At 42.2% G+C, this 11,930-nt stretch overlaps 1 protein-coding gene across 1 annotated transcript in view; it reads left to right on the top strand.

The window, feature by feature from the left end:
* Positions 1–11,717, top strand: part of LOC147889384 (chorismate synthase 2, chloroplastic-like) — a 12,734-nt gene extending 1,017 nt beyond the window's left edge. The window contains exons 2-13 of the mRNA XM_087391594.1: positions 1–55; positions 1,597–1,673; positions 1,763–1,821; positions 2,193–2,276; positions 2,357–2,449; positions 2,566–2,646; positions 2,813–2,944; positions 8,461–8,563; positions 8,884–8,978; positions 9,160–9,225; positions 10,693–10,777; positions 10,969–11,717. The exon at positions 1–55 is cut by the window's left edge and continues 99 nt beyond it. Of these exons, the coding sequence (XP_087247720.1) occupies positions 1–55; positions 1,597–1,673; positions 1,763–1,821; positions 2,193–2,276; positions 2,357–2,449; positions 2,566–2,646; positions 2,813–2,944; positions 8,461–8,563; positions 8,884–8,978; positions 9,160–9,225; positions 10,693–10,777; positions 10,969–11,111 (1,073 nt within the window). The 3' untranslated portion in view covers positions 11,112–11,717. The remainder of the gene's footprint in view (positions 56–1,596; positions 1,674–1,762; positions 1,822–2,192; positions 2,277–2,356; positions 2,450–2,565; positions 2,647–2,812; positions 2,945–8,460; positions 8,564–8,883; positions 8,979–9,159; positions 9,226–10,692; positions 10,778–10,968) is intronic.
* The last annotated feature ends 213 nt before the right edge of the window (positions 11,718–11,930 follow it).

Genomic DNA, 11,930 nt, shown 5'->3' with positions numbered 1-11,930 from the left:
TTCCTCCGAGGCTACCTCTCAGTGAAACTGACATGCAATTCGAACTTGATCGGAGGTTGGTCCATCATCAACCTTATTTCTTCGCATGCCTCTGGTCAGCCATAGCATTACGACAAATTGTATGTATATTGGCTGACATTTGACGAACTAGGCCTGATGAAGGGCTTCCTAGAGTCAAAGACAATCATCTTATAAGGTTAAATCTTTTTAACCTTGCGGAAAATTCTCATTCGAACTGTCTTCAGTGAGTCCAAAACCACAATGAGATCAACAAAGGGACGAGGCATGTAAACCTTTTGACATCTTCATATTATCTGCTGAGCTCCAGATACCAGCCTCCCCCCCCCTTTCAAATCTTCGATTAGTGTCTTCTTTGCTGTGGGACTTCTTTTGCTAGTGAGCTGTTCCCCTCTCAGCATGAGATTGGTGTTTGTAGCTCAGATGTTTCCAGTGAGGGATGAACCGTAGAGCTGTAGTTTCATCAGGACATTTAGTTTGAATAGGTGGACATGCAGATATCACCTTGTGGAAGGTTAGTCCGAGGTGCAGGCATTGTAAATTCAGTTATTTGTCCACAGGATCGGCTATATTTTCTAAGCAGTTAGCTTAGAAGTCTTTGGTTGGAAGGGGCTAAAATGCAATAGTTCTGTGCTTACAAACAGTGCTATGGAGAAAAGAAGCAGACTCCTTTCTTACTGGCATTCTACCTAGGTGTTAACTTTCATCTTCACTGAGTCTTTGATGCAATTTAAGTTTGTAGACATACAAATCTATGCTCTCGTGTGTGTGAACGCATGCTAGAGGGCATATGCGTATTACATGTACTCAAACAATCGACACATGTACACCACCATGTGGTGTTGATTGATGACAGGTTAGTTGATATCATATTAGCCAGTCAATATGATAATGGAGGTAATGATCTGTGTGGAAGATCATCATACTTTACAATAGGTCACTGTAATCCTACCCCACTCAATCCATTTTGCACGATAATGTGGGCAGGCTCTTGGATTTGTTTAACTTTTGCAGTCTGCAGATGTCAACGTTTTGAAATTTATTGTTGCAGCCAGGTGATATTATGATAAACTTTCTAATTTAAGCTTGTCTGCCTGATTATCAAACTTTCTCAAGCAGTTTTCTGTAAATCTCTTTGCTTGGGAGAGATTAGAATCACAACAGTCTTGTGTTCACGAGCAGGTGTGTCTTGGATGACCAGAGTGTGGACTTCGTTTTGATTAGCCTTCTCTCTAGGTGTCACCTTTGTTCTTATCATCTTTAGAGTCTGCCCTTCATCTTCAGAGATTTGGCATATACTCTGTGCATGTATGTGTGACCTTGCCCATGTGCATTTCAAAGAGCATATGTATATAATGGTTCTCACATCACCTCCCACCATGGTTTTACTGATGGGTTAGTGGGGATGTCCTAATAGCTAGTCTTTGCCATCATAATGGAGTTGATGGTTCATAATTGTGTTGGCAACTATTAGAAGGTTTAGAGACTGCACTTCTTATTTTTTCAAGTGCTGATATTTATTTCGATTGTCATGCCACTTTGTGATTGCATCTTATCATTTGTCTGAGCTCCATGCAGGAGGCCAGGTCAAAGCCGTATTACAACTCCTCGGAAGGAAACAGATACTTGCTCAATTCTATCTGGTGTTGCAGAAGGTTAGCCTACAGAAAATTTAGACTGTGCTGACCTAGTCTGTTATTTTTCCAGGATTCTGATTTAATTTATGTACTTACTCATCATGCAGGCCTTACATTGGGGACACCTATTGCTGTTGTTGTACCAAACACAGATCAGAGAGGAGGGGTGAGTCATGCAAGATTGTCTCCAAATTTAATTATTCATTTCAATGTTATGTATATGTTTGTACTGGGATGACTTAGGGGTAGTCATATCAAATGGCATCTTTTGCTGCCGTTTTTCAGCGTAATCACAACACTGGCCCTTGTTTGAAAGTATTAGCATCCTTTTGTTTCGCCAAGGATGGATTCTTTTGCATTTAATTAAAAAATGCAACATATAGATGTTGGGAAACTGACATTACCAATGCCGAACCTCTTTAAGAAAATTTCATAGCGTCTATAGAATGCATTTCTTCAGGTCCTTTATGCAGTGAGTTTTACTCTTGAAGTGAGCTTCATCATGTAGCTGAATTTATTAACTTCTTTGGTTGTCAGGACTATAAAGAGATGTCACTTGCATACAGACCTTCGCATGCTGATGCTACGTATGACTTCAAATATGGTGTTCGAGCTATTCAGGTACAATTAAATAAAAGGAACCGTTGTTTAATCCAACCTGGGTAGAGTAGTGCATGCTGATAGATTGTCTTTCACTCCAGGGTGGTGGTAGGTCATCAGCTAGAGAGACGATTGGAAGAGTAGCAGCTGGTGCAGTTGCTAAAAAAGTGCTTCAGCAAATATCGGGAACCGAGGTAATAAATGAAGTGTGATGTTATCCTTTTAAGTAGAATGAGTATGGAATGAAGGAAATAGTTTGTTTTCTCTCCATTTTTCTTGAGGTGTTAAGGTGAAAATTTTCTTTCGGCAGGTCCTTGCATTTGTTTCACGAGTTCATGGTGTGGAGTTGCCAGAAGATTCAGTTGACTACCAGAAACTTTCTATGGAACAGGTAAAAGTTGTGTTTTCTATGATTTTCAACTCCATCCAACTAAAGGCTGATTGGTTTGTGAAATTATGGCAGTTTTTTGTCATATAAGATATCAAAGTTGACTAAAGGGCTATATGCCCTGAAGAAATAAGGACATCATGATGTTGACTGTTCTGTTTGTTGGTAGATTGAAAGCAATATTGTGAGGTGCCCAGATCCTGTGTTTGCTGAAAAGATGATCGAAGCCATAGACCATGTGCGTGTGAAAGGTGACTCAGTTGGAGGAATAGTAACTTGCATTGCCCGGAATGTTCCGCGGGTAATACTCGATGCACTTTTGACTACTGGGAATTTTATACGAGCTGGGTGTAAGAGTGATTGCATTTTCGTCTATGTTTTCTCTCTCTCTCTGTGTGTGTGTGTGTCTCATCCCATCCGTATATTTAAGTCTAGTGCCGCTGCTGCCCCCTATCATCCATTCAATTATTCACTCTCTGAAATATGGTTTTCTTTCTTGAGGATTGAGGTTCCTCAAACAATCAACTCTGCACAACAAGGAGGCATGATTTCCTCTCAAGAAAATGTCCCAGAAAAGGTGCCTGCACATGCATTTCTTTATGCAAGCAGCTGTGTGTAAATATATGCCCGTAGCTATTATTTAGTATATATGTGTCTGTGGTCATTTCCCTGGCACTGATGCTGGCTGGTGTATGCTTATACAGGCTGGTTTTTGGGTTGAGGAGGGTGTAGGAGAATTTTGATAGAAACATTTTAGTTCAGTAGCTATATTAAGTTGTTTATGCATGAATGGATTACATGTATGCTTTGTTTTTCCATAATGCACAGAGAGAGAGAGAGAGAGATTACCATCTTGGGGAGGCCTCCCGGGCCTATGAGACAAAGTACAAAATCAGAGTAACTCGTACAAGCCTCTGCAGGCTGTGGCAAAGGGCCTCACTAAGGCCCTTTGCTGAGTACTATACTAAACTAAGCTCAAAATCAAACGTCAAAGCTAATGCTCAATCTGAGAGAGAGAGAGAGAGAGAGAGAGAGAGAGATTATTAAAGTCTTCGGAAGACCGATAGTGAGAAACATGATACAAACAAGCTGAAAGGGTGAAGCTACTAAGCAAGCATCAACACCCATAGTAATGCTACATGCTACATAGCCATAAGAACATCAATACAGAGTCATAACATAATGTCAATATGACCCTCCCCATCACCACTATCATCATATGTCATCAAAGTACAAAGCAAAATCCAGCCCAAGATCATGGAGGACCCAGCGCCTGGTGGCACAGTGGCAGAATATAGTCACAGAGAGAGAGAGAGAGAGAGAGCTCACTTAGGGAGAATAGTAGAGATGTCACATCTAATGCGAGGCACAATGTGTGGGAGGTGGACGTATATAGTCCCCTCTACTGTATCCCATTTAAGCCTTCTAGGCCCAAACAATCTCTAGTCAAGTTAGCCATAACCTCCACCAAGTGGGCCCGATTCCGGCCTTTATTACAACCATCGGTGCCCTGAATAATTTTCTTTTCAGAATTGCAATCGACGGTCGGACATCAAGGTTCATCGTTGAAAAATGAGCAGACTTTATCCTGGATGTGTCCTTGTCAAAAGGAAGAGTCAAATAATTATCTGTTTCAGATTCTGTGGCAGCTCTTGGGTCATGTAGGCCATGCACATGCTAATCCATCCTGGCTTGCTCACTATCAAGAAGCTCCACAAAGCTCCTTGATCATGTACCTTGGCTGTTCTGATGGCTACACCCCTCTATGCTTTGCTGTCCACTTTTCCCGTTGATTGTTCTTCTATAACAGATTCAATGGGCCCTCCGTGCATTGCCTTATTTGGCTATAGGTGTCGTGCGCATTGCATGGAACTGAAAATTATCTTCATGATGGCTGCCCTAATTTCTGTGCTTCCTCAACGTTCCAAGAAGTTCTCATATGTGAGGCAAGCTACAACCCTTGGATAGCAAAAGACTCTTGGAAGGAAATCAAGATCTTGTTACAAAATGGAGCCTTCACAGATGAAGTGAAAATGGATGTCCTGTTGTGGTTTTGCTCTCTCAAGGCTTCCTGGAGGCCTTGGAAGCAGTGCATGTGTGATGAGCTCCTCATTTTTCTCAACCAACTGTGGGCATAATCATCTGAGTGTGTGCCGGCATACTTGATCTTGTCCTCATTATCTGTTAGATAGGATGTGAAGTAAGCTCCAATCTTATGAGCTATTCTGCCAACTCATCAGGATCCCTAGTCTCCCCTTTGAAATTGTGGAGCATTGACATATCTTTCAAGTGTTTTCCAGGTACCTGTCTCATGATTCACCTGCCATATCATGGTCCATCTGAACCCAACTAATGAAGAGCCATATAATCTGCTGATAAATAGAAATTCAGCCCTGACAGGTACGGCCATGTGCAGCTTTGGCAAGGCATCATCAATGTTCCCTTGTCCAGGTTGTAATTGATTCAGTCTAGACCCTGCATAGTGCACACTATTTGATGGAGTTTGAAGCCAAGCCTTCTTATAGGCCTTCCATTGAAATGGAACTGGAGCATATGTGTCAGATTCCCAATAGCATGTACAGGAGGCTGGATTGCAATAAATGATTATCTTGATGGATGGTCTCTCTCCCATGCATGTGGTTCATTGACTGATGCAACGATTGCTTGTGCAGAATCGCCCTGGCGGCGGAGATCACCCATTGGCAAGTCCATGATGAGTTGCTCAGCAAAAAGCTTCCCAAAGATGGAACGCTCTATTTTGTTATTAGGCATGCTGCCCTCCACGTGTCCTTCGTGCATCTGCAATAAGATGCCCATGCATCAGTGTACTACCGGCTCAGATGTATCATCATCATCATCATGCATATAGGCATGAGGAATCCTACTTGCCCCCCTCCCCCCCTCAAAAGAAGAAGAGCAACTCTCTCTCTCTCTCTCAATGATCCTACTGATCCCTTCCATCTGCTATCTTCCCCTTCCTTACACTATTCTCTCCCCTTCTCTACATCTATCTCGTCGCCTTCTCTCTCCTTCTCTACATCTATCCCATCACCTTCTCTATAGTGGTATCAGACCTTTTTCCTGGGGCCCGGTACCCACTTTTTCTCCTCTCCCCCTTGCTTACCTTCGGCCCAGCCATGCCATCCTATGGGCATCTACACAGCTTGTGTGCACAAGATGCTATGATTGCTATCCAACGTTTTGTTGCTGCTCGTGCCTTTCCTTTCCCACCGTCGCCATGCTTCTATGCTCTATCGCTTCGAGTTCATACCTCTTCTACTGCTCACATCTTTCCCATACTTCAGTACAGACTCGTCTATATAGTCCCGTTCATACATCTATTTACCTTCTGCTCGCCACCTCTACCTCCTCTGCTGCAGCTGCCTCTACGCCTCTACCTCTTTTACCTTACCTTCCGTGGTCATTGGCGTCTCAGTACGATGGTCATTCTATTGGAAGCCTGCTCTATTATGGTGAAATTGTTTATGCCAGCTTTTGGTTGGGGCCACATCATCAGCCCTGAATCTCGAGGCACATCTGCACTCGAAGGCATTGATACACATCATCAAGACGAGCCCGGTCCGATACATGTTAGCAAGCAGGATCTAGGATTCCAGCTCTTGGATTCCCAACAACACTCTTGGATTTTGAATTTCCAATCACTACACCTGGATCTCGAATTTCAGTACTTTCGGCTTTCACGCCAACACTTTTCACTTCCAGATTCAGAATCTGGATCCCTAAGTTACAGAGTCACACTTCCGGCGGATTCTCGGATTCCAGACTTTTGGATTCAAATTCTGGATTCTAGTCGTGGACCCTGAATTGCAGATTACACATGAGCATCCGGAGTTTGGAGTACACCTGTGAAATTGTTTATGCCCAATCTGGAGCCCTCTATTTTGGGCGGACCCATTGTTATACCTTCATTGAGTGTACCATTCCTCTTTCTACCACTCTAGTTTACCGTCCTGCAGAGGCAATGGGTCCACATAGCGGTTCACAGCATTGGGAGAAGGGACACTCCTCCTCTGGGTCACAAATTTTCCATCAAGATGCTTTTGGCAGGCGAGTACAACAAGGAATTCATGCCCTTATCTTGCCACAAGTAATTATAGCCAGATGCAACTTGTAGATCAAAGGAGGTTTTACATTCCAACCGGGTAATTGTGCTGGACAGTAGCAGCACACCGAAGCACTGTGATCTTATCATGCTCTATTGGAGGACATTCGGGATGAATGCCGTTTTACCCTTTTGTTAGCCTTAAGAGGGACGACGCCCGTGGATTTGGGGTTGGCCAAATCAAGGATTTGGTTGCAAAGGATGTGAAATATGAGCTGATGGTACACAAGGGAGACACTCTTGAACCAAATGACTTGATGAATGGATTCTGAAGTTGGGAGACACTAGTAAACCGGATGAGGACTGCATCATCTTCTCTAGTATGGCTATGCTTATACTTCGTGTCGCTAGACTTCCCGCACAGACCCACCGGGATGCTGGTCAACACTTTTGGTGTTCTTGCTCACCTTGCAGAAAAAGTTGTCTGATTTTTATGCATTGTCACAGATTGGCTCTGTCAAGGATATTTGCAGCAGTTCTGGAGGCTTTCCCTCTTTGTACATGACATATTAGAGAGGGGAAAGCTGCCACATTTCTTTCAAGGATTGCACCCTTCCTCTGCATTTGATGTGAGACCATTGAGCGACCTGCCAAGTTTGTGGAGGATTCAAGCCAAAGAATGCTAAGAAGTACAAGCAGACTGGGGGCAGTGCGAATGGGAAGGCATTGGAGGCTGAGAGGAAGCTTAGTGGGCTTCAGTGGAATCCATCTCGCAGCAAAATGCCTTCTGCCAATGGATAGTACATGATTACCAGGCTATGTTGCTAGGGTGCATGGACCTGCATGACTATGATTTTGCAGAAGATCTATTACCTTGGATATGGGTCCTATTGACATTGTTTTGGGATGTGATTGGATGATATCTCTTGGGGAGTTCAGTGTTGATCTGAAGTCAACGGCTCTCAGTTTTGCACACAAAGGCAAAGCAGTGGTGTTCCAGGGTGTGACAACCCCAAGAATGCGGCTGATTTCAGCAAGGCAACTGGCCACGAACTCAAAAAAGAGGTTGCCGCCATATATCTAGCATTCCTCAGGTGGAGAATGTTGATATGCAGGACTTTCAGAGTTTGCTGATATGCCACATCAATTACTTCCAACGATAGATGTTGACCATGCTATTGTCTTGGACCTGGCAGCAAGCCATCAATAAGGCTCCGCATTCTCTCTAATATTGAACACGAGGAGGTAGTAGAGCAGGTATAGGAGTTACTTGAGAAAAACTTCATTTCTCAGAGTACTTCTCCATTTGCCCAGCTCGTACTTCTAGTGAAAAAGAGAGATGGATCGTACTACACGTGCATTGATTACATCTCAACAAGGCCACTATAAAAAACACTATACAATCCCTATTTCCTCCACTGTGTGGTACATTTGATGTGACACTGCTTATCTAATCTATGATCTCCTGCTTTCCTACCTCTATCCGTGCCTCTGTTTGTGTGTGTGTGTGTGTGTGTTCTCTCTCTCTCTCTCTCTCTCTCTCTGTGGACTCCTACTCATCCCTTCTGCTATTTTCCCCTTCCTCTACTCCTTTCTTCTATTCTCTATATCCGTCCCGTCACCTTCTCTACATTGTCCGCAACAACATTATAAAACATGCTTTATAAGACAATTTCATGTGTAGCAAAGTGAACTTTTGAAGCATATGGAATGAAAAATTCTGGAGCAATATCATGATTGGAACAACTTTGCAGGGATTGGGCTCGCCTGTATTTGATAAGTTGGAAGCTGAACTGGCAAAAGCTTTGATGTCCTTGCCTGCAACCAAGGGATTTGAAATTGGCAGTGGGTTTGCTGGTAATTACCTTACTTCATGCTGTGTATGCACTGGCTTAGTAAATAAGGTTACTTTCATGTGTATGCTTGCTCAACGTGTTGAATCATGTTTTTCAGTATCTACAGTTGATATCCTTTGGGTACACAACTTTGGATGAATAATATAGCTAAGGCGATAGGAATACATCGCTTAGGTGAAGTTTGCAAATGAGAGTGTCAACCAGGATTCTGATTTGTAATCTTGTTCATGGGGTTTCTGATTATTCATCTGAATTGTTGCCATAAGTGAAACGCTTTCAGTACTTCTAATCATACGAAAGTTGGGTGTTTGTGATCGTCAGGCACATTGCTGACTGGAAGTGAGCATAATGACGAGTTTTATATGGATGAAAGTGGGAATGTTCGAACTCGAACAAATCGTTCTGGTGGGATACAAGTAAGGGTTGCTGTTAGGTTGAGCAAATAACTTTCCACACTTTGTTACAACAGATGCAGCATTTTAGCATAGGCTAATCACGTGAAGATTGCATGATTTGAATCTTGTCTGCTCATCCTACTGAGTTTTCTTTTCTTTTCTTTTTTGGTCCCTCATGTAAATATCCCTGGTGCGTATGCAGGGGGGAATTTCAAATGGTGAGACAATAGTGATGAGAGTGGCCTTCAAACCAACATCCACAATCACTGTAAGCTAATTATGTTCAAAATTTCAACTTAGATAGAGTTTCACCTATGAGACGTCTTTCAACAAAGGGTTAGCTATTTTGCAAATGCAAATTCTGTGTCTATTGGCCTTTGTCAAATGGGCTGATTGGGTCAAGTTCTTCTGATGCATGTGCCCTTTTTGTTATTGTAAATTATGCCATCTGGCTTGTACCCAGCCTCAAAGATTTTTGGATTTGGATTTTAAATCCCTAGTGTCATGAGGTAACCTTTTGTATTTGTCATTATTTAGAGTGGGCTCAATGACCTTTTGCATATGATCTCTGGATTACTTACCTTCCAGAGTCTTTCGAACCCAGATGGCAGCTATGCTTGGGTACTGACGACAACATAAGTGTAGCTTTGCTTACTGGGTTTTTAAAGTTTTTAATTTTTCTCATTTACTCTTAATTTTGTGATCCCTTCTTTCCTTTTTCTTTCGCTTCGTCTAAAAAAATTAATTTATAAGGTTGGATATATTGTAGATCTTATGAAGGTATACTTACCTTTATGATCATAAAAGAGCTGGTGTTTTTATTTGATGTTTTATGGCTGTAGGATGGTCGGGTTGATTTAAACATAATTGTGCATTACTTTGTAAGAATTTTTTGAAAGATAGTTCAGGCAACATAATATGCTTGCTGGATTCATATCGAATGAATGTGGCCTAGCCAGCTAGGTTTTGAAAATGTAGCATTGCACACTTTTTGAGATCCAGGCTGCCTCTTCTGAAATTTGTACTTGTTTAAGAAGGATCTCTGTTGCCCTTTGTTTTAGAATGAAATATGTAATGGTATACATGTAACCCTGTGAGTTTGCATCAGTAGAAGACACCTATGGTAGACTCCGATGAAGTCATGGGATCCCGCATACAAGTAGGGTATCTGTCAGTTTTGGCAGCATGACACTTGCTCTTCAACAATTTAATTGACCTGGCAAGGTCACCAACCTTGCTATATTTACAACTTTTTGTTTAACCATGACAATGATGGTGGTAACTACGATCAGATGGCAAAGAGTTAAACAGGAATGTGATAGACCTTACCATATTTAGAATTAAAATGTGTGTCATCTGAAAGGACCTCTATGGTTCTCCAGTGCCCGTGAGTTCCAGACTGGGTTCTTTGTGGATTTGGAATGTACCCCAAGAGATGCGTTTTGACATCGAAAGGTAAACCAAGGGCATTGCCCTTAGAGTAGGCCAAATAAGTCTGAGAAATAGCTTCTCCAAGTTCATGGGTAGTTTGTCGACCATGGCTCACTGGAAAAGAAAGCATACTACTAGCTTGGAGGATGGTCTATAGATAGTTTTTCCCAATATGGTGCATGATTTCTAGTCACATATTATCTTCTCATGAGATCACAGCACATTCTGGCAAAAAGCCTACTTTTGTGATTCAGCCCTTGCTTGCGAGAGTGTGATAGCTCACTGAGAGCCTATTGTTTTGCAGAAAAGCCAGAAAACGGTTACAAGAGATAGACATGAGACTGAATTACGAGCTCGGGGCCGACATGATCCTTGCGTGGTCCCTCGAGGTAAATGCTGGTGCTTCAGTTGGGGTTGTCGATTGAAGTTTGATATTCAAGCAAAGGCTTCTTGAAGTCAGGTTTATGTTGTTGGGTGTTGGGACCCATTTCTTTTTCTTTCCTTTATTCTATGTTGGTTTTATGCATCGTTACGTAAGGGCTGTATACTGTCTCTAATGATGTACTGTTTGCTTATCCAGCTGTTCCTATGGTGGAAGCGATGGTTGCTTTAGTATTGGTCGATCAATTGTTACAGCAGTATGCACAATGCCAACTTTTCCCCAGTGATCCTGTGTTACAAGGTTCCAAGAATTTAAAGGAGTCTGAACCGGCCCCTGTATGATCTGCTAAAATCCTTAAATGAGATGACCAAGATGGTATGTGCATTCAGAGAGAGAAACACAAGTATTTTGTACATTAGCATTTGCGTGAATTCTGCGCCCGCACTTGAAAGAGAAAGCATTCACTCAGTGCCCAAAATTATGGGGGTTTATTGGTTGACGATGTTGGAAGATTTCATTGCAGTGTTCATATGCTTGGTATATGTGGGAATGCAAAGTAATCTACCTCTGAGTGCAGAAGATTTTGCAGGATTTGGCTTCAGTAGCTGATTGTAACTTATCAGCTGAGTTTTGCCAATAAATGCTTACAGTAGGTTCCTTTTCCCAAAGACATGGACAAATAATTTTTAGTAGGGTCATAATGAAAGAAGGGATTGTGAGGCGATCCTTGAAAGATGCCGTAGCCCTTATTTTCTGTCTCTTTCATCTCTGATTATGGCTATGGAAATGAAAAGCTAGAGGCATGTACATTTGTCGAGCTCTCTCCTGTAAAGGAGTAAAGTTTGAAGCAAACTATGTGCCTTTAATAGTGTATACTTGGGCAGGTCAGTTCTGTGAATTTGTTTGCCAAGCTACAGCATGTCGTGTTTAGTGAACCTATTGACAATATTTTGTTTTTGAGGATGATTCAGAGTCTAGTGGGATTGGTAAATGAACGTCTTTAGATGCTGAGTGTGTTGTGATATCTACATAGTACAGAGAATAGAAGAAGCTTGGATTGAAGAGGTGATAAAAAGAATCAAGGTCCAAAGCATCAAATTCTACAAAAGAGCATTATTGAGGCAAGCGTCTGACTAGTCCACTGTTATACACATGCAGGC

The sequence above is a fragment of the Dipteris shenzhenensis genome, chromosome 20, assembly GCF_047967505.1.
Source record: "Dipteris shenzhenensis isolate YYH24624 ecotype China chromosome 20, Dip_SZ_1.0, whole genome shotgun sequence".
Taxonomy (NCBI): Eukaryota; Viridiplantae; Streptophyta; class Polypodiopsida; order Gleicheniales; family Dipteridaceae; genus Dipteris; species Dipteris shenzhenensis.
Note: the sequence above shows the minus strand (reverse complement) of the source record. Positions and strands in the feature narration are given on the sequence as shown.